This window comes from Mustela nigripes, chromosome 4 (genome assembly GCF_022355385.1).
Source record: "Mustela nigripes isolate SB6536 chromosome 4, MUSNIG.SB6536, whole genome shotgun sequence".
Classification (NCBI taxonomy): domain Eukaryota; kingdom Metazoa; phylum Chordata; class Mammalia; order Carnivora; family Mustelidae; genus Mustela; species Mustela nigripes.
In genome coordinates, this window is record NC_081560.1 from 116,473,892 (window position 1) to 116,496,165 (window position 22,274).

The 22,274-nt window shown below is 43.2% G+C and overlaps 2 protein-coding genes across 9 annotated transcripts in view; one reads left to right on the forward strand and one right to left on the reverse strand.

Moving 5' to 3' along the window:
- The window catches only part of HEATR1 (HEAT repeat containing 1), a 49,520-nt gene extending 38,011 nt beyond the window's left edge, over window positions 1-11,509 (forward strand). For both annotated transcript variants that reach the window (XM_059397376.1, XM_059397377.1), the window contains exons 33-45: window positions 2,066-2,112; window positions 2,209-2,332; window positions 2,944-3,084; window positions 3,598-3,887; window positions 4,551-4,701; window positions 5,990-6,148; window positions 6,307-6,441; window positions 6,596-6,700; window positions 6,790-6,958; window positions 7,437-7,591; window positions 8,135-8,293; window positions 10,130-10,238; window positions 11,204-11,509. In XM_059397376.1, the coding sequence (XP_059253359.1) occupies window positions 2,066-2,112; window positions 2,209-2,332; window positions 2,944-3,084; window positions 3,598-3,887; window positions 4,551-4,701; window positions 5,990-6,148; window positions 6,307-6,441; window positions 6,596-6,700; window positions 6,790-6,958; window positions 7,437-7,591; window positions 8,135-8,293; window positions 10,130-10,238; window positions 11,204-11,292 (1,833 nt within the window). In that variant the 3' untranslated portion in view covers window positions 11,293-11,509. The remainder of the gene's footprint in view (window positions 1-2,065; window positions 2,113-2,208; window positions 2,333-2,943; window positions 3,085-3,597; window positions 3,888-4,550; window positions 4,702-5,989; window positions 6,149-6,306; window positions 6,442-6,595; window positions 6,701-6,789; window positions 6,959-7,436; window positions 7,592-8,134; window positions 8,294-10,129; window positions 10,239-11,203) is intronic.
- The window catches only part of LGALS8 (galectin 8), a 47,704-nt gene continuing 35,674 nt past the window's right edge, over window positions 10,245-22,274 (reverse strand). For 4 of the 7 annotated variants that reach the window (XM_059397379.1, XM_059397378.1, XM_059397382.1 and 1 more), the window contains 8 exons: window positions 21,965-22,175; window positions 19,927-20,046; window positions 19,195-19,251; window positions 18,428-18,454; window positions 17,617-17,705; window positions 16,660-16,825; window positions 13,986-14,120; window positions 10,245-11,138 (listed from right to left, as the gene is read on the reverse strand). In XM_059397379.1, coding sequence (XP_059253362.1) covers window positions 11,013-11,138; window positions 13,986-14,120; window positions 16,660-16,825; window positions 17,617-17,705; window positions 18,428-18,454; window positions 19,195-19,251; window positions 19,927-20,046; window positions 21,965-22,175 — 931 coding nt within the window. In that variant the 3' untranslated portion in view covers window positions 10,245-11,012. Of the gene's footprint in view, window positions 11,139-12,050; window positions 14,121-16,659; window positions 16,826-17,616; window positions 17,706-18,178; window positions 18,302-18,427; window positions 18,455-19,194; window positions 19,252-19,926; window positions 20,047-21,964; window positions 22,176-22,274 lie in introns of those variants that run through there. The other 3 variants (XM_059397385.1, XM_059397383.1, XM_059397384.1) reach the window with 3 other exon arrangements.

Below are 22,274 nucleotides of genomic sequence, written 5' to 3' on the forward strand. Positions count from 1 at the left end.
TCTAATTGTAGGCTCTTTATCTGCATACAGCAAGCTCTGTACCTGTGATTTAGATGTCTTCCTGTTTGTGTGTTAAACTTTACACACAGGAAGAAGGAAATACAGAAGCAAAATGAAAAGGAAGGATTGGGAACATCAGAGTGGTTGAACATTAGAAAGTCTGTTCTGTTTCTACTGCATGAGCAGGTCAACAGGGAAAACCGTATGACAATTGAAGAATTTATAGAGAAATCATTAGATAAATTCAGTACTTATCATGGTTTAAGAAAAATCCTCCTAGCCTCCAACATGGATGGGAACTTCCTTGGCCTAATATAAACCAGAAACTGGTTTATATCCCACTTCTTAATGAGACAGACATTGTAAGTCTGGAACAAGGAGGATGTCCTGTCCTGTCCTGTCCTGTCCCATTGCCGTTTCTATTCTGCAAAAGAATGGAGCCTAAGAATCAGAAAACATGGTCACCAAGCTCCTAGAGCGAATAATTCATTTTGCAGGCTTGCTTGATAGGGGTTAGTGTGGACACTCCTGAGGATCCGCCTGCCGAGGACAGTGGTGGTGCACGAGCAGTCGGAGGGCTCACACCCGTGCAAAAGCAAGGGAGGTGATGATGTGGCGGGAGTTTTGCGAAGTAGGTGGGGAAAGAGAACTGTCCTATAACTAGAACCACCAGGGTTTGTTTTCCATTTGGGGAAGGAAGAGTGATCTCACACTGTATACAAAAGATAATTTTAAGTAGATCGTGAAAAGGAACACTTAGAAGAAAATTGAGAACAGTGTGACCAGAGGATGGAGAATTAATTTAAAAGTTCAGTTCAACAAAAGGCCACCATAAGCAAAATGAAAAGAAAGCCACAGTTACAAAGTTCATAAATTCATTTCCCCTAAGAACATCTGGCAGAGAATATGAATTCACTAAAAAGGGAACAGAAATGGCCAATTAATATGCAACGAACTACATTCCTAGTAGGAAGGAAATTGTAGATTAAATGGTAATGCCACTCTGATGTCCCTCAGATTAGCAAAAATTTAAAAGCTCTTACTACCAAGAAGTGGCAAGGCTGTGGGGACACAGTTATTTGTGTCCACAGTGATGGGTAAGGTCTCTGAATAGGGACTTCAGAAAGCACACAGCAGTCTCCAGGTTGGAGATGTGCATCTCCTCTGATCTAGCCATTCCCTTTCTTGCGTATGTGCCCTACAGAAAGGGGCCCGCTTGTTCAGGGAGATAAACAAAAATGTTCTTTTCTAACGTTCTTACCAGCAGAAGACATGGACATAAACCAAAATGTCTATGGTAAACAGAGGTGGACGAGCAGATACAGCATGGTATGTCCTGTGGTGTATGCAGAGAGCACTGTGTGCCTTTAAATAAGCACTAGGATGACATGAGTTCCCATAGACAGATCCCAGAACTCCCATATTCCCAGAAAAGCACATTGCCAACTGCTGTGTACTCTGACTGCATTTAACGGCAGGTTCAAGTTGGTGGGGCTGGGGGTATTGGGAGAAGGGAAGAGGGAGCCGTACACAGGACTACACCTGTATCTGTAGTGTTCAGGGTCTTAAAATCAGCTAAGAGCTAAGGAAAGCATTTCATAAAATTTCATAAAATTAGTATAAAATATAATAAAATGTGCATAGAATAGCTAAATTAAGGGGAACCAGAGTTCTTGAAGTATGATGGGGATAATCTGAACCTGATTAAATTGTAAGGTCAGAGGGACACCTGGGTGGCTCAGTTGGTTGGGCAGCTGCCTTCGGCTCAGGTCATGATCCCAGCGTCCAGGGATCGAGTCCCATATCGGGCTCCTTGCTTGGCAGGGAGCCTGCTTCTCCTTCTGCCTCTGCCTGCCATTCTGTCTGCCTGTGCTCGCTTTCTCTCTCTCTCTGATAAATAAATAAAAATCTTTAAAAAAAAAAAAGTTGTAAGGTCAGAAAACAGCCCCTGGGAAGTTTGAACTGAATAGTCTTAGATAGCTGAGTTTTACTGCACTTACCTCAAATGATGTTATTAATAATGTCCATACTGTTCTGATGATATGATGTTTTCTTTAAAAATTAGGTAGTTGAAAGTGGTGGTCCTCAGGTTTTAAAAGGCCTTGAACAGAGGTATGTTACTTTTTTTTAACTTGGAAATAATTTCCAACCTTATATCAAAAAGCCAAGAGTTGTGCACAAAATTCTCATGAGTCTCCTTTGTTTTAGGTTGCTGGAAACAGTTCTTGGCTATATTAATGCTGTAGCACAATCCATGGAGAAAAATGCAGACAAACTAACTGTGAAATTTTGGCGCGCACTGCTGAGCAAAGCCTATGACATGTTAGATAAGGTAGGTTTTCATTTCTCCCCATCTGCTATGTTTTGTTGACTGTTTATGTCATTGTGAAATGATCTGACATACAAAGTTTTACTTAAAAAATATACTTAGCAATAAGCTTTTCTTAATATACTGCAGCTCACATGTTTCTTAGAAAAGAATCCCTTGATGGCTAGAAAGAAATTCATCTGTAAAAGGATTGTTTCCCTACCAATTATGAGAACATGTGTCTCTGTCTCAGAATATGTGTCTCATATGCTTTGAATATTCAGTCATCTAATACTGTATTATGTTCCACTTTATTCAAGTGAAATAGAAAAACACCTCTTTAGGTGGAGTGTTGGGGGATACTAGAAATATCACTGGCCTTGACATTAGGATCACTGTTCAAAATCTAACTACAAGGCTTGGAACAGTTCACTTACTCTTAGCATCAGCCTTTTTACCTTTCTTAAATAAACATGGTTAGTAATGCGTCCCTGAAAGGTTAGTCTAAGAAATAAGAAAAAGGATCTCTAAGTGCCTGGAACCTAGAAGCTCTGCAGTGAATAGAGAAGTCTTTCTTATTCTGAATGGATCTTCCTTTTTAAAAAATTTTTTTGTTCATTGTGACTGCCGTCTAGGTAAATGCCTTGCTGCCCACAGAGACATTCATTGCTGTGATCAGGGGGCTGCTGGAGAACCCATTGCCATCTGTCCGCCGGAAAGCACTGGATCTTTTGAACAATAAGCTACAGCAGAATATATCCTGGAAAAAGAAAATTGTAAGTGGAGACCATACGCTGGACCCATTTACCATTCTTGGCTTTATCAGAGCACTGCATTTAACTCCCTAAGTTCATCCAGTGGTACAGTTTGAATAAGCATATCATTATCTGAACATAATGCCATTGAGGTGCATTTCTAACATGTGATGTTAATTCTTATAGGAATTGTGATAAGAGTTCTTAGAATAGAATCTCAGCCTAGTGGAATTCTTGCTAATAAGGACCAGATGTTGTGGTTTAGCATACTGCTTTAGCATAATTCTAATCCTTTTTTGCTCCAGACGGGTAGGGTGCTTTAGATAAATATGTCAGAAATTGGTCACAAGCACATTCACTGGCTCAGTGGTAAATAAAGCAGGTGGGGAAACAGTTGCTTGTGTAGAATTGTTTGGCATAGGACGTCCTGGTCTGATTTCCATTTAGATGGTCTCAAACAGTAAAAGTGGGAAAATGTACTAGTGTTTTATTTTGCAGCTTTAATTATATGAAAATCTTGGCTGACCTCTTCAGGTTTATCGTTTCCTCAAACTGGTTCCAGTCCTTTTGGCCATTGTGCAGCATAAAAAAAAGACAGTAGAAGAACAAGCAATAAACAGACAGACAGCATTGTATACCCTGAAGCTTTTATGCAAGAATTTTGGTGCAGAAAATCCAGAACATTTTGTCCCAGTGCTGAACACTGCAGTGAAACTGATTGCACCGGAAATGAAAGAAGAGAAGAATGTCTTGGGGAGTGCTCTGCTGTGTGTGGCCGAGGTGGCCTCCACCCTGCAAGCACTGGCCATCCCCCAGCTTCCCAGGTGGGCTGACTGGGACCTGGGATGGGAACCGTCACTTTGGGTTTCTGGTACATGTTGAAAAATATGTCAGTGGCTTCTTTGCCTCTAAGTAAAAGTTACGTAACATTAGTTATAGATGTGATCTCTGCTTCAAGCTGAAACCTACAACATTATCATATCCCTTTATGATGGTTATTGTCCCCTGATTTTTCATTCCCCTTTGGCCTACTGTAACTAGGAAGTGTAGGGGGTAAAGTCCCTCTAGAGGGCCCCATCTCTTTGGGCAAAAGCTGCATCCTGCTGCCCACATTCTGAAGTTGGATGCTCCTGCTTTGTCCTTGGCTTTGGTATTTACTAGTTGCGCAGCCCTGGGCAGTTTACTTAGTCTATTAGAGCTTTGCCATCTCTAAAACCAAGATTGTACCTCCCACATGGGATTCTGGTGGGACCATGAGTGTAAGGGTTTTCACACAGTGCCTGACACATAGCAAGTGTTAAATTGACAGACCCCGTTATTTTTAAAAAATGACTGTGTAACCATGGGTACTTGGAGATCTTGCTCTTGGGCTCATAACGTGCAGACGCCGTTTTGTGGACTGGGCGGCGAAGTGATGTATCAGGCACAGTTTGGATTTTTTCATGACTTCTTAAAGTTACGCTGCAACTCTTGTTTTCTCATTTTAGCCTGATGCCATCATTGTTGACAACAATGAAAAACACGAGCGAGCTGGTCACTGGTGAGGTCTATCTGCTCAGTGCTTTGGCGGCCCTGCAGAAGGTTGTGGAGACCCTCCCACACTTCATCAGCCCTTACCTAGAAGGGGTCCTGTCCCAGGTGAGCCACAGTGACCTCAACATCTTGTCTGAGATGGCAGGGGCGGGAGAAGAGGACAAATTACAAAGCTAACAATTTTGTTTATTCTTTAAGTTTTTAGTTTCTGTTTCACAGAAGGCTCTTACTTCTGAAAGCTGTCTTGCTTTTTTAGTAAAAGTTCCCTTTTTCTCTCCCATTGTCCCACTTGCTTGATTGTGACAGTGATACGGTTATTGCTGTCTTGCAAGGCTCATCTCTCTTGATTTTGCAGAATGTGTTTTATTGCCTTTCTTCTGCCTCCCCGCCATGAGATTTTTGGCATTAGGCTGGTAGAGCTGCTTTTTATTACTTCTTACAGGAACTAGTGTGCCCTGTTTCTACCATGGATTTTTTTTTTTTTTTTAAGATTTATTTATTTATTTGACAGACAGAAATCACAAGGAGGCAGAGAGGCAGGCAGAGAGAGAGGAGGAAGCAGGCTCCCCACTGAGCAGAGAGCCCGATGCGGGACTCGATCCCAGGACCCTGGGATCATGACCTGAGCCGAAGGCAGAGGCTTTAACCCACTGAGCCACCCAGGCTTCCCTCTAACATGGATTTTTTAATCGTACGGTATCTTTCAGAGCAGGAATCCTCTGTCGTAGTTCACCACATACTTGGCAGACAGGCAGCAGGCCAAGTGACATTTCTAACTGAAAATGCCCCCAAATGATCCTTGTTCTGTTCTGTCATTTGCCATCTATGAGGTTAGGAGCCTTAACTGCCATGGTGAAAATTACTTAGCTGATTCACACACTCTATAGCCAAGATTTAAATTACAACATTGCATCTGAGGAGCTTTCTAGAAAGAACTGGACTTTCTCATGGTCTCTGCATTCCTGTCCTCTAAAAAAACAAAAACAGAAACAAATAACAGTGGGAATGGGGCACCTGGGTGGCTCAGTGGGTGAAAGCCTCTCTTTGGCTCAGGTCATGAAATCAGGGTCCTGGGATCAAGCCCTGCAACGGGCTCTCTGCCTGCCTCTCTGCCAAATAAATAAATAAAATCTTTAAAAAAACAACAACAACAGTGGGCGTGCTCTGTGTCCTTCTGCCTTCCACCACATACCTACACCCCTGACTCCCACCTGGGAAAGAGGCATCTGTTCATTTTTCTCTATAGATATTCAGGGCTGGCTTTAAAAGAGATTCTGTCTGAAGCGCACTGAGCTTTCGGCAACCACTATCATCTGAACTGAGTTCTGTAGTGTGCAGACATTGTCAGTGAGTTCTAATACTGGCTTTGATCACTCTTTTTATATTCCTATAGGTGGTTCATTTGGAGAAAATCACTAGTGAAATGGGTTCTGCCTCACAAGCTAATGTCCGTGTCATATCCCTTAAGAAGACACTGGCTACCACACTCTCACCCCGAGTCTTACTGCCAGCAGTCAACAGAACGTACAAGCAAATTGAGAAGAACTGGAAGGTTAGATCATACTGGGTATTAGACTTTGGAGAAGGGAGATAAAAGTACTAAAATTCTTAAGTTTTCCCTTAAAGAAGAGGATTAATTCCTTAATGAATGCATTAGTGAACTCTGAGAATATTAAAAATTGGCACATCTCTTTACTCTGTCACTGGTAGAACCACATGGGTCCATTTCTGAGCATCCTGCAGGAGCACATTGGGGTCATGAAGAAGGAGGAGCTCACCTCCCATCAGTCTCAGCTGACCACGTTTTTCTTGGAAGCCCTGGACTTCCGAGCACAGCACCCTGAAGTAAGCTTATTTCCTCTTCCCCAAATCCTAAAGTTATCTGCCTGTTTAAGAGCCAGAGAAAAATCTCGCAGTGTAACCTGTTTTATTTGTGAAAGTTGTGGAAAGCCAGATGTTAGTAATCTGGCTAATAGATCGGATGCTCTTTTGTTTCCAGAATGATCTGGAGGAAGTGGGAAAAACAGAAAATTATATCATTGACTGTCTAGTAGCCATGGTTGTAAAACTTTCCGAAGTCACGTTCAGGCCGCTGTTCTTCAAGGTATGCTTTCTTCTCCCACATCTCCTTTGTATCCAGATAGAAACGGTACAAGAGAAATAGAATAAAGTAATCCTACTTTATCTTTTTAGCTGTTTGATTGGGCTAAAACAGAGGATGCCCCAAAGGACAGACTGTTGACATTTTACAACTTGGCGGATTGCATTGCTGAAAAGCTGAAAGGGCTTTTTACTCTGTTTGCTGGCCACTTGGTAAAGCCTTTCGCTGACACCTTGAACCAGGTGAACATCTCCAAAACAGGTTGGTAGCGGACTGTAGTTCAGTGGACACCTTTACTCTTGCTACCTTACACACAGTACAGTAAGTGTAAGGAAGGTGAAGTTTTTACTTCATGGTCAGTTGACAGGCATTGAAGTGTTTGTTTCAGGGTAATGAAAGCGTGTTATGGTCAACTGATGCACTTGGGAGAGAGAATAAAGCACATGGGCACGAACTATAAGTTCCTGAAAGGAACTGTAAGACGTTCAGACTGGCGCAGTGCGCACTGCCCAGTGACCCACTTGACAGCTGCTAATTGAACTTGCCAAACTAAGAGATCTGAGAATCTTCTCCTAAAGAAGTTATGTAACCAGAGCCATTCATATTGTGCCTTCATCCTGATTGATTTATCATTTTAGAAATACCGTTCTGTTTGTGGTGGTAATAATGATTTGAATTTAAACATTGACAATTAAATTGTGAAAATTTTTTTTTCACTTTTATTCTCTCCTATCTACAGATGAAGCGTTTTTTGATTCTGACAAGGACCCTGAAAAGTGTTGCTTGCTCTTACAGTTTATTTTGAACTGTTTGTATAAAATCTTCCTTTTTGATACTCAGCATTTTATCAGTAAAGAGAGAGCAGAGGCCTTGATGATGCCCCTGGTGGACCAGGTAACCAAATAGAACCATCTCTTTTTGACAAACAATGAGGAAGCCGCCAACCCTGTTAAAGTGTTACTAGATCTTAACATCTACTAAAAATTACAGCTGCTGGGTTTTAATCTCCAGACTTCTTAATGAAATTTTTATTTCAAAATTGAATGGAAGGAACTTCTCTTCACAGTGGTGTGTACTAAGTCTTACTTTTGAATTTTTCAAATGAAAGGCATGATATAAGGCACTGTGGTTAGATTTTTAATTTTCTAAACTTGAATTTATTGAGAATGTTTTAGGACTTGCTGCTCTCTGGAAGAACTCCTGTCAGCTGTTCTGCTAGAGGGAAAAGAGTGATGCTAAGAGCTAGGAGAGTCTGAGCTCCAAAACGTGGTAAATTTGTTCTAGAGAAAGTACTAGAATTACACCTCGAAAAAAAAAATTACACCTTTTGAGCCTGCTGCCATCATGAAAGAGAGTGAAAAATTACTTACACATTGGGTATTTTTTCAAACAGAAGGAGACCTGTTGCTCAAAGTCCTCGTCTCTCCCTCTTCATAGCTAGAAAACAAGCTGGGAGGGGATGCACGCTTCCAGGAGCGGGTGACGAAGCACCTGATCCCCTGCATCGCGCAGTTCTCCGTGGCCATGGCAGATGACTCCCTTTGGAAGCCGCTGAACTACCAGATTCTGCTCAAGACCAGAGACTCCTCACCCAAGGTAGGAACCGTGGTTGACAAGCATTGAAGCTGTGTGTGTTCACCATACAGTCTGAACAACCTTAAAGCAGTCAAGGATATTAGGACCCTGGTAAGTCTGCAGGGACACAGCTTGTCGTGTAGAACTAGAGGATGCTTATGAGGCAGAAGTTTGAACCTGACAAATTTTTGGTTTTTACTTAAACGCTATTTATAAATAACAGAAGTCCTCTCCCCACCGCAGTATGTTAGACCCAAGTACTAACATTTTGTAAATACTTCAGAATTTTGAGAAAACCTGAATTCCACTGTTTAAGTGTCTTTGTGTTCCCAGAGACAGTCTTTCAGTTTGCCATGGAATATTCCTTTGAGTTAGAGCACTGTATTATCTTCACTGTAATTTATCAGGCTTAGGATTTTGTGGAATCGTGAAAGGTAAGCAGCTCACTGGCCTGCGCAAGGATGAGTGGAAATTAAAATCCCATGTCTGAGTGTCAGTGTTTTCAAACTGGTTAGCAGAGAATCACCATTTCTCTAATTATCATACAGGAGCCTCAGTGAATAAAACAGACCAAAGTAAATTTTATTGAAAGGTTTTGTACTTGAAATTCATAATATTTATTTATGAGAACAATAAAGCTGTTTTCATGAGCCCCCAGATTTTATTTTTTTTTAAGATTTTATTTATTCATTTGATAGGCAGAGATCTCAAGTAGAGAGGAGGAAGCAGGCTCCCCACTGAGCAGAGAGCCCAATGTGGGGCTCAATCCCAAGACTTTGAGATCATGACCTGAGCCGAAGGCAGAGGCTTTAACCCACTGAGCCACCCAGGCGCCCCGAGCCCCCAGATTTTAAATTGTAGCTTCTTACAAAGTTGCAGCATGAAATTTATTTTAATGTTTTGATTGTATAGTACCAAGAAAGTCTGGTTTGAACGTAGGTGGTTACAGATGCTTAAGTCATTTTGCTGTATCTGAATATTTTTTTAAATGATCCAAAAACTAGAAAGAAGACTGGTACAGCTTTGATTTTAAGCTGAATCACTGGAGGACCTGGTTGGTTTAGTCCATTAAACATGCTTTTGGCCCCTGCATTGGGCTCCCAGCTCAGCAGGGAACCAGCTTTTCCTTCTCCCTCCTCCTAGGCAACCCCCCCAGGGTGTGGGGGGCTGGTGCTTTTGCTCATGCAATAATTAACAAACCTATTGATCTAATCTTTTGTTTTTCAAAGGTAAATCATTGAGTGCCTGACAACCACTTGCATTACTTCTCATAGATCAGTCATGTGAGACACCCAAACTTTAATTCTGTGCTGAGCATGAGACCAGAGCCAGTGCCCAGCCCCTCCCACAACTATAGTGGTGACACAGGGTTCTGAGGGAGGGGCCCTGCCTGAGGGGACCAGCATTGCTCTTCAGCCAGGCCAGCATCATCTCCAACAGCCAGGCGAGCCATTGAGTTCCAGCATACATAAATTTGGGATGACACTCTTCAGTTTGTGTGTAGCATTTTATTTATTTTTAAAGGAAAACGTGGAGGTGCCTAGGTGGTACAGTCAGTTAAGTTTCTGACTTGGGTTTCAGGTCAGGTCCTGATCTGAAGGTCATGAGACAAGCCCCACATCCGGCATCACGCTCAGCATGGAGTCTGCTTAAGATTCTCCTTCTGTCTCTACCCCAGCCTCCCACCACCTGCACTCACACGCATGGCGCCCTCTCTCTGGTAGGAGGGGGCGGGGAGAAAATGTTATAAAAACAAATTCGCATTGGGCCCCGCAGCACTGGAAGACACTTATAAAACACTGGTTTGTAGAAGGTTGCTCATATTAAATCATCATTCTTTACCTCTGTCCCTTTCAGGTTCGATTTGCTGCTCTGATTACCGTGTTAGCGCTGGCTGAGAAACTAAAGGAGAATTATATTGTCTTGCTACCAGAGTCCATTCCTTTCTTAGCTGAATTGATGGAAGGTAATTCCTAAATTGCTAAGAAATAGTTAGAGTAAAATTCTGTGAAAATGTACCGAGTGATAATGGGCATGTGGATAGAATGGGGTGAGCCCTTGGCTCCCATCTTCCTCGTACACTGCATCTCCCGCTGCAGACATGGGAGGCGGAGTTGCTGTTTTGAGTAGGGTGAGGGAGCGCGTTAGGGGACCACCAGGTGTTCATAAGAAACTTCATTTACACTGTATTCACTACCTGTACTTTGGTGTTATGATGGTAAGATCATCCTATATGGTTTTTCATCAACCTTAGATATTTATATCCTTGAGTATCCTGGTCCCCAGACATAGGGCTATTGTAGCAGAGTGTCTAGTGCCATTAAGATGGCAGTAGATGAGCTGCCTATTAGTAATGACCATTTACTCCATGCTCTGCATGCAGGATACCATTTAATCCTCACAATGGGCTATATGCCATTATCCCAGTTCTCATAAAGGAATAAACTATAGAGGCTTTATAAGAACCTAATAAAGTGGGACAGGTAGAAGGAGGGTTGGAATCCAGCTGTGTGCACTTGTGGACATATGGCACTCGTGCCACCATGCAGCCCGAGGGAGAAGCGTTCAGGTCTTACTCAGCAAGGCTGAGTAGCCAAGTAGACAGATACTTTTTCATGTTAGTGGTTCGCTACTTTTCTAAAAGTACATTCACCTCTGTTTCTTATGTCCTGGATGAGGGGCATCACTAGGAATTTGGGATTTTCGTTAGTGTACCACTATGTTGAGGGACCCACGTTACTCAGCTTCCAGGTCCAAAACCAAGAAGGGAACAAAGGCAAGAAGAGGACATGCGGAGGAGGGGTTCCACGATGCTCTCTGCTGCATTTCCCTCTGGTGACCAAACAGTGGCCACAGGATGCAACACCTGAAGTATTAGACGAGTGGTTATTGAAGCAGAAGATTGGTTCAGTTTTTATTTTTGTTTTTTAGATGAATGTGAAGAAGTAGAACATCAGTGCCAAAAGACTATTCAGCAACTGGAAACCATACTGGGAGAGCCGCTCCAGAGCTACTTCTAAACCTTGGGCTTTTGGTGTTTCTTTTTCTTCCTCTGTTCAGAGGTCAGATTTTTTATATTTTTATTTTTGGGTGTTTGGTACCATATTACTTTTGGTACCCTGACCCCTATACGGACTTCTTTATAAAACTCCTGCCTGGTTTGTGCTCCCATAGAGCCTTTCCCACCCCCTGTACAGAATGGCCGTGAGAGTAAATGGTACCCGGTGTTTGTTTGCAGTCTGTGTTTGTTTAAACATTTGTTGGGAGTCTTTTCTGATTGAAGTTATTGATACTATGGCTGTGTGTAAGTTGGGCACTCAGAGGTGAAAAATACCTCATTTAGACAGTAAAACCTTAACTTTCTAGAAAGGGAGTCCTGTGTACATGTGTGCATGTTGTGATCTCACTTACGGTAGCTCTTCAAGACAAGGACACGCACTCAGCAGCGCTTTGGACTGGAAGCTATTTGGAATACTTTTCATTTTGGGTACATGACACTTTGGCCCTAATTTTTGTGTGTGTGGCCACAAAGGGAATTAGTTTTGGAATACATTTCCCACTTAGGACTAGGATTGTCGTCTTTACCCTTCAGTCTTTGGGGTGCCACAGCAGTGGGCTGTGGAGGCAGGGCCCAGAAACACTAGGTGGCATGGCTCTTCTGGGATTAGAAGTGATCGCATTTCCACCGGTGGTGATCCAAGAATTACTTGTATGAGAAAGTATCATTTGTTTCAAAGCTTTGACATTTTCTAATCTGATTGTCATGTGAAGCAAAGGCTTAAAAAAATAAAACCTGCCTTTATTCAAGGCATTTTATTTACTTATGCCTTTTGAAAAAATTTAAAGCATCTAAGAACTTCCCATAGAATGTTTAGTTTGAAAGCCTCTGTTATAGAAATTTAGTGAGGAACTGAGACAGAGAAGTAAAAGGCTAAACTGCAGCTTCAGAGATGCGGCTTGGGAGAACTGGGCACTCCCAGCTAAGAAATGTCTTGGTAATAAGATTAATTCGTAAGTGCTAACAGCTTCTTTTTAAAATACTGATTTTTTTTTTTTTTCCTGTCACAGAACTTGTCTTATGGCTTAATAATACCTTCATGTGTAACAAAAGAGCAAGCATAAGTATGGTTAGGTATTAGTGAAAACAATATATGTGGGCTTTTTTCTCTGAATGGCCTACAGTCTGCATGTCTTAGTCATGCCCTCTGATGTTCTTTTTAAAGGGGGAAAAAAAAAACAAAACCCTGGGGGATTCCTTCTACAACTTTCACAGTGAAAGTTTGACAAGAGGCAACATAATTAACATGAATAGAAAAGAATTAAGTGTCAGAAACTTCTACCCTGAGTACGTCTAAAAAAAAATCAGATTGCTAGTTTTAGTCTTTTTGGTATATGGGTACAAATGATTTCTAACCAAAACTTGTAACAAAAATATTTCTAAATGCTGGCAGCATATTCAGCCCAGGAACTTAACATGATAAAATGATCAAACTGATTCAGCTTTTTTACCTCCTTACTCCCAAGCCTTTGAAATTTCCTGTAACAAGATCTGACCTGTAAGAACTGTACAAAGAACTTCTGCCAACTCACTTCAAAGAATAGAAAAAATTACAGAAATGCAATAATTTAACCTGCTGATACAAGTCTGATTTTAATCACTTACAGTGGAACAGTGTTTTGATCTGTCGCTAATGATGAGGGACTAAGCTTTAGAGCAGAAGAAAGGCAGGGTTCGTTTGCTTAGGGACAAGCAAGATTGTTACACCCCCTCTCTGCCCCAATGGTCTCTGTGTATTTTACCTTCTGATAGTGCCTATTTTATCAACAGTCATGATATCTAATCTTGACTTTGTTTTGCTAAAGTCCTGTCCCTTAAATTTTCTGTTGGGGTATGTGCAGACCTTGGACTCATCCTGAATTCAGGTACACTAAGCATTTACTGACCGAGACATCATTGGCCTTGAGACTGACATCAAGTTAATTTTAATATGATTGGTTTTGTTTTGCTGCATTTTTTGCCTTAATCTTTGTGCCGTGTTCAGATTCTGTAGTGTTAAATTATTTGGCAATGCTTACAGCTAGTAAAGCTAGGTATTTATCATGCCAAAGGAAACTGTGAGATGGAAGGCAACATCAGTCCTTTCCATTATGGGATGTGATTGAACTTTAGGTATGAAAGTGATCGCTGGAGAAGTAGAGTTTCAGAAGTTAGTTTATGTAGGTGACTTCATAGCTGAGTAATTATCTCTGGTTACTTTATGTGACTAATGCCTGTGGGAAAAGCAATGGCATGATGTCAGAGCTCAGAAGATTCTGAGCCTGAAAACAGGGAATATTGCGCTCCACTGTATACTTCTGGCCCCACACAGTGCTGACAGAAAATAAGTACTCCCTGTATGTCAGCTTCTGTACCAACAGATACTTATTGAATGTGAAGATTTAAAAAAGAAGAGGCCAGGGTGGGAGAGAGAATAGAAAGACCTGAATAATGACTGTACGTTGCTGTTGCCTCATATTTCCTTATTCTGTGCTAGACAAAGCCACACTGTGTGGCAAGGACTGAGAACGCCTAGTAGGACTTCACGTTATACAAGCTCATCTTAATATATATATATATACAAATATAACAGATGCATTTTAACAAGGCCAGTGTTACATAAGTCATTTTGTATTTCAGTTTTTGTAGCAAGCATATCAGCTACCAGCTCCTTACTTCCAGTAAGTGAATATCTCCATCAATTTCCAGTGTGTCGATATCGCTAAGCTCTTTAAATCTGTGTTTGTACTCCAGGCTGTGTACACCATTTACCGCAACCTTGAATTCTCTAGCGTCACAATAAATTATCATCTGGAAGGAAAGTACACACAACATTAGTGGCTCCCCTTGGGTTTGCTTTATACTGATGTTCTCCCAGCCTGCTGCTGTTAAACTTCAGTGTCTTAGAAGTTCTTCGGTAGTCGCACCTTCTGCTTTGTCCCACTCAGGGAACGGAGTATGCTTGGAGCTTCACACTGTGCCTATGGCCTGAGGCCTTCCTTCCCTCAGCACATTACCTCTGCTGTCCCCTTTCCTGCCTGTTGTCCCCCCTCTCCTGCCAGTGTTCAGGTACTGTAATGACGCAGGAAACTGCCGCCATATTGGCACTCACAGAGAAGTGGATTCCAGCTTACGGTTGAAAACCAGGGGACCTGGATTGGGACTTTTCTGCCTTAAACTCTAGGGTCTTAGACAAATCTTATAATCAAAAACCAAGTTTTTGCACTCTATAGGATTGCACAGCTGCCTCGTGGCCCTGACTTCCCTTCCAGTTCAGCACCTCTTGGTCTCCATTTGTTTCCCAAAAGCTCAGGCTTCTGTGAATCCACGGAGGAATTCACATTCTGACAAAGATTCAGTTCCGATTCGTGACTAGTGTGAGTCTTTCAGAGATGTCTTTGCCTAAAACTCAAAACAGTGAAAACCAAAAGAAACTCCAATCCCTTTTATTCAACTTTACACCTAAAATTCCTATTTCTGATAAGACATTCCTGCTTCCAATCAGCCACAATTCTGCCATTTGTTCTCCACTCCCGCTAAAAGGACCCGTGCGGTGAACCTGCACTATGTTCTCCCAACTGCGTCTTCCCTCTGTCAAGGCTTCAGCAGAGCTGAAAGGAGCAGCCCTGCTGCTAACCCGGCTCCATCCCCAGGGGCCAGGCTGAAGCAAAACCTAAATCTGCAAAGAAGCAAAGAGTGTATTTATTCTTTTGTTCTGACTAGTACGAAGATACCTTTGACAAAATCTCAACACAAAACACAGTTTCGTGCCTGGAAGGGGCAGTGGGAAGAGTCTATCAGTCACCACATGGTACCAGAGCAGGTGGCACACTGCTGCCTTACCGACTGTCGGGACAAGTCTGTGGCCCAGGGAACACACTGCCGCTACACAAGTACGCAACACACAAAAGAGACCCAGAACCTCCGAGACAACATGGAACAACAAAATCCCTCACAACCATTGGATGTTCTAGAACAGCTCATACCAACGTGATTTGATGATTTAAAAAAAAAAAAAATTTACAGAACTAAAATTCTTTTTGAAGACTGTAGTAGTTAGAGTGAATTTTAAACAATGAGGAACAGAAGATACTGGTTAAAATCAAACTAATGGTATAATGGAATAATCGAGAATCTTAAAAAAGGCAGGCATTTGAAGCAGAGAAAAACCGATCACTATAGATAATTAATAGTGATCTAAGAGGAGGGTATTTACTGTTGAGATACAGAACAAAAGGAAAAAATGATTATTTAAAAGAATTCTTGTCCTTTTCCATTTTATTACAGAACCAAACTTGGGGTCAAGTTCAAAAAACAAGTAATGTCACTGGTTTCCTGTCACCAACCCCAGGGGTCCACTTCCTTCTGGAGCAGTCACCTCTGTGTCCTTCCAGTGAGCCCCCTGTTACCTTTTATACCTGGACTTCTGCCAAGAAAACCCCTGTACTACACGCCCCCCCATCTTGTTCAAATCATCCCCTCAATCTGGAAAAGCCACCTTTCACTTCACCCTCCTACATCGTTCTGAATTCCAAACCAATATCCACACCTTCCAGGGAACCTCCTACAACTACTTCACACTGGCACAGCACATACCAGGAACTTACGAATACATATGAATGTCTGTTTGCCATCTTCTATTCAGCCTTGATGTTCCTTCTGTTAACTACTACTTTTGATGAGTCCTTAAGAACTCTGTGTAATGGTCCAGAGCATGTGACTGTTTGTAGGATGTAGAAGCATGACCTAAATCAGTGATCTTGAATGACTATGTAAGGCAGTGCTTCACCTAAGCTGGTGAGCGGACCTATCCAGCCACCCAGCATCCACGTCTCATCTGCTTAGTATCCAGAAGCATTTTGGGAAAGGCTGTTTGACCATAATATTCACACACTTGGGGGACTCAGGACCGTATGTCTTCAAGTTCTAAGGGTCTAAACCTCTTTTTCCTCGAATATATACGAACAGGACTAACCTGGAAGAAAGGACTCCCACCTAAAGCTACATATAACCAAGATGGCAGGTGACAGAGCAGACAATTTCATGGTTCCTGTGTCCTCAGGTTCACTTAGCATTAGCCTAAATCTGTCTTAAGGCACAAGGTTCCTGTTAAAATTCCTACAAACTAATACGGCACCACATAGTAATAATTCCAATGCAAACAATGTGTTATTCTACTTGCTATGCCATTTATGCCAATCAAAATACTGACTATATTTTGAATGGCTTTTATATGCACAGTCTCCAAATAAAAGCTAAATGCAATCTCCACATGGACTTGATTTTAAAACACCATTTATCCTATCCCTCCTCCCAGGATTCTTTGCCCTGGCCCATAACGTAATCTTACCTCAAAGTACATCCCAGGACTAAATGGGAAACAGGTAATATTTCTCTCTTCTTCTCCCCAGGCCTCATGAAGAAAAGAGTTTCTTACAAATGCTTTAATATTGAGGCGTGGGTTCAAGTGAAGAGCAATATCCTTTGACTTTCCCGATACGAGGTTAACATTAAAGCTTTTGAGAGAATAAAGAAAATTAACCGGTAGTCAGCAGTGCTCTTCCTACAATTTTAACAATCAGAACTGAGCTCTCTTCACAACTACACAAAACGTGTGCACACACAGACTCAGGAATGCGGATGAAGGTAGAGTTTTAAATTTGGAGTTAGCATTCCACTGATGTAAATATGCTCTTTGCAAAATAAAAACCTAAAAAACTTGAACATTAGAGTTGAGGCCACAGATCTGGGTGGGAGGCAACTGAAGGGTTAGAGCAAGTAACCGAAATGCTTGCTTCAGGCTGCAGCCCTCTCAAGTACTGTTCTCGGTCAACGTTTACAGTTGTTCTGTTCTTCAGTCTATTGCTTTCTAGGAAATAGGGGATTTCAAGCTTTTGAATGTCTCTAGAAAAGGTTCTTCAGAAATTCTACCAAGTCACATGACGTAAGGGGCCCGAACAAGTGGAGCGGACCTCCCGGCTGCCCTCAAGTCTTCAAGGCATGGGTGGGCTTCCCGGACAAAAATGCCACCCTCCTGTGTGGCCACAAAAAGCCTAGCTCAAAACACTAGCCTTCAGTCCCTGATTCTGCCACCAGCTCAAAACACTAGCCTTCAGTCCCTGATTCTGCCACCAGCTCGTTAGCAGTCTTGCTGGCAGCCTGACCTCCCGCTGCTTCGACAGCCTCACCTTTGTGGTGAGGATCAGGACACTAGGCCTGCGCCCGTCTCCCAAGACTGTTAGGGGAAGAAGGCAGGAAGAGACATGTGTGGAAAGTGTTCGCACTCATCCTGGTAACTGGTACTGACCCTTTGGCAGTTTTATTCACTTCTCCTTTAATGAAGACGGTTCGTCCAGGGCCCATTGAGGAGTTCAGCCTCGCAGTGAACGGCAGAGTCTGAAGAGAAACCACAGTGAGCACTAGAAGGCCTGCAGAAAGTGACCTCATGGGAGAAAACTGAAGACACGGGGCCATGGTTAAAGGCCTTGCCCCTGTAAGCCCCAGCGGTCAGCACCGCCTGGCTCACAGCCAACTCTCAAGGAAAGCGTCTCAGAGGAGGCAATGAATAAACGTGAAGTGGGGCCTGAAATCCCTCGTGTGAGTCAAACACACTCAGAAAGTTGCCTACGCTCGGGGCCTGCAGCCGTGCTTCACGTTCTGCCTGAGGGAAGCGGCCCAGGTGGGAGCATTACAGAAACACACACTCAGCCCAGAGATACGATGCCCAGCGGACTCTACTCTGTCCAGGGTCCGCGCAGAAAGGCAGAGTGGCTGCTCGGGGCTTCTGCTGAGGGCAGAAGTTACACATTACCAGCTAATTCAAACTTAATCGGTTATACAAAATTAAGAAAATTTTTGGTTCTTCAAACCTTTGACAAACAGCTGGTAGGTAGTATTTTGGCGCAAGTCAAAGTGTGATGGGCAGTCGAACCTTTGCTCTTGGTGTAGACAGTTCTGGGTACGATTTTAGAAATGTCTCCTCTATTACTAGGCTGTTGGGGAAAGAGTTCTGCAGTAAGGTGGGGAAGGAATGAAGCTGTCTTCTAAGGTTTCAACTATTCATGTCCTGGGCGATTTTAGAAAATGTTCCCTGTTATAACCTGGGCAGAAATACTTACATAATGTGGCGTGTCGGACTTCAGTACCTATTGGAAGAGAAAGTCAAAGTGAAGACATTTGGAAGGGAAAAATGCATTTACTAACGTGAGCAGTCAGCGCCGATTGCTTACAATGGCCAGAGCCAGTGCTTCCTGACGGTGTGGTGTGGAGCTGTGAGCAACTGGCTGCTCAGGCTGGGGGTACAGCTTCATGGCCCTGGTCATCTGAAGCCTCTATCCTCTGGCATAGATTACTTTTTTGTAGGACTACACGTGAACTTCAGACATATTTTACTTGTTCTTTCCAAGGTGCTCCCAAGATGCTGAGCTACTGTATTCCATCTATTAGGTCACAGGTTCCGAGACCATTAAGGTATCGCTTTGTCCATTAATAACAAAGACTGTACTTGTTCCTACCAGTGAGAAGATACATGTGGGAGTTCATGTGCCAAAGCACTGTGTTCAGTACTTATAAATACTGTGACAGTTCTCTTCCACAGTTAAGAGTGAGAGGGGTTTTTTTGTTTTGTTTTGTTTTGTGTTGTTTTTCATAAGAATGGCAGCTAGTGGGCAGATGCACTGAGAGCTCAAGCATCTGCACAACTAACAGGGCCTGGGACAGAAGGAAAAGCCTTAATTTTCAAATGCTTACTTCAAGCCTATTAATATTAAAAATAATTTTTTGCATTAAAAACATAATTTTTAAAAACTCAGCCTACCACCTGATTTACATGGTAACTAAAAGAACATTTTCAAACTGGTAGTTCATTAAAAGATGTAATATTTACATTTTCTTTACTTATCTCTGTCAGTTCCAGAGTAGATGCTTGGGTACTTCTGAAATCCTGAAGATAAGATTAATTTTTAACATCCATCAGAATTCTAAATACAACCCTCCCTGACATATCAAAAACAATTATAAATAGTACTAAACATGAAAATATGCTTGAAAATTACAATCCAAAAATGTACTTAACGTAAGGGTCCTCCCCCCACCCCCCCAATCAGACTGGCAAGCATTACAGAGACTAAGAATGAGCATCGAGAAGAATGTGGGAGAGCGGGCATGGCTGCCGAGACTGTAACATTCCTGGAAAGCTTTCTGGAGGGTGAGCTCGCCAGCCCTCCAGCTGCTATCAGTTGTAACTTAAAATGCAAATACCTTTGACTCAGACTTTCTACTTCTAGGAACTGATCTTTGACAAATCCTCCATTATATTCCTGTGTCAAGGAATTTGCCCCTGTTAAAAAGGGTTTTTGTTTTGTTTTGTAGTCACTGTTTTGGGTTTTGGGTTTTGTTGTTGTCAGAGCCATACAAAATCTGAGATCCTACAGACACTGAAGCCCTGGCCCAGACATAGCAAACTACCAGTCTGAAAGATTCACTTCCAAGAAATTAATACACTAATGACGGAAACATTTACAGAATTTTTACCTTAACAGAAGACACTAAAGATATTTCCTACCGTTTCATCAGAAGACATCAGCGAAGAAGAGCCCAGCGGTGAAAGGGTACTTACCGAGCTGAAGCTATAACCAACTGAGTGGATATTCACTTTGCCATAAATGCCCAGAGTGTCTACTTTCCCTGGGCTAATCCTGTGGGCATAGAGCAGTATGTGTTTCCCATTTACAGCCACCTACATGGACAGAGAAGACAGCCCAGCACCCCCAGAAAAAAAAACAGAACAAAAAAACCAATTAATACATTTATTAATGCATCCAAATTTAAATCATGTTTACTTGGGTTTAGTGTCTTCTCTCACAGGTCTGTACATTCCATGTCTGACCAAACTGACTAGAAGCATCCATAATATTAGCAATGTTTCTTAACTTCCTCTGAGGAACAACCATGGACCCTCCCCGTCCACCGACAAATTACGCATTCATGAATACAGATGTGCATACGCATGTGTGTCCCCGTGCATGTACATGAGACACTGGGCTTCAAAGTCGCCCGATCCCCTCGTCCTGCAAGCCTGCCACCCCGCCCGCTGTCCTAGAGGACCACACTCTAAGGAAGACACCCTGCACACCACAGGCGCTCAGTAAATCTTGTGTCTGCTGAATGAACACACATGGGCCAGCTACTCAGTTCAGCTTCAATTCCTACTGTAAGTGGGAAAAGGCTCACCCTCAAGGCAAGGGCTGCTGCTGGGAGGAGACCAGAAAGTCACTCCCGAGCATCCTGCAGCACCAGGCCTGCCAGCAGGGACCCACACCACTCGGCTCCCCGGCCCTCCCTCCCAGACAGGGAATGTCAGGAGAACACAGGCCACATGCAGACCATTCCCCGACCTCCAGGAGCTTAAAATCCCACTGGTTGGGTAAAAGAAAACCAGAAGAAGGCACCGCAGCACAGGAAGGAGTGTGTTTTGTTTTGTTTTTTTAAAGATTTTGTCAGAGAGAGAGAGGGAGAGCGAGCGAGCACAGGCAGACAGAATGGCAGGCAGAGACAGAGGGAGAAGCAGGCTCCCGGCCAAGCAAGGAGCCCGATGTGGGACTTGATCCCAGGATGCTGGGATCATGACCTGAGCCGAAGACAGCTGCTTAACCAACTGAGCCACCCAGGCGTCCCAGGAAGGAGTGTTTTACAGAAAGTTGTAGATACAAGTGCTCAGAAAGCCAGGCAAGGGAGGGATAAATGGCAACTGGGCGATTCAGGGGCGTTGTCTTGGGAGCATATCCCGAAGGACAGAAAGGACCAGCACCAGAGATGGGGAATCTTCCCTCGAAGGCGAGTGGATCTCAGGTCTGGGAGGTTCGAGGCTCCATGGGGCTTGCAGGCCAGTGCGCCCTGTCCAAAGCCTCCAGGGCCACCTTCTGCCTCACCCCTACATGCTAGTATGGGCAGGGTCTTTACCACTTGGAGCCAGCACTGGTATTTACTATGCGTAGGACTTCTACGAACTCCTCTGCATCTAAAATCTCATGATCCTAAAGAACTTGTGGTGAGACTTAACTCTGATTCCCTATTCATCTGTGAGTTCCGGATGCCCCACATTTGGGTCACGGTGATCACGGTTTACTATCCCAGTTAGAGGATGCTGTGCTGATTTGGATCTAAGCTCAGTCATGCTAGCAGAAATAGGATCGAATAAAAAGGCCTGGCTGCCCTGGACACATATTCCAATGAAACACCAAAGGCAGACACAGGTGTGCCCCAGCTCACATTCAGGTACTCCCCTGGCCCGTGCTTTCGAGCCAAAGGCTGGAGCTGCCTTTTTTTTTTTTTTTTTTAAAGATTTTATTTATTTATTTATTTTTTGACAGACAGAGATCACAAGTAGGCAGAGAGGCAGACAGAGAGAGAGAGAGAGGAGGAAGCAGGCTCTCCACAGAGCAGAGAGCCCGATGCGGGGCTCGATCCCAGAATCCTGGGATCATGACCTGAGCCGAAGGCAGAGGCTTTAACCCACTGAGCCACCCAGGCACCCCCTGGAGCTGCTTTTTTTTCTCGGAGTTAAAATAACAAAGGATGAGTTCATGGACGTGCAGAGCTGCCCTGGGTGCTTATGGTCATTAATGAGGATTCCATCTTCTTTCTCCAAAACCTACCTGGAATTTATCTTTCAACACCATAATCACAATTTCAAAAGATTTTTCTTTTTTGAAAGGCACATCGTAGGTGATCTCTTCCCATCCCCATTTTTCATTTTTCAGAGTATTGCACACGATGCAGTCAGACCACTTGAAGCGCGGATTGAAATGAAAGGCCACGTCGGCACGCGGCTTCACGCTGCTCCCGCACTGCAGATCAACCTGGAACCTGCGAGAGCAAGGAGCAAAGGGCCGTGTGGGAGCCCAGAAGGAGGGTGCAGGGGAAAGCCCAGCAAGCACAAAACTCCAGCCTCAGAGACCCAGGACT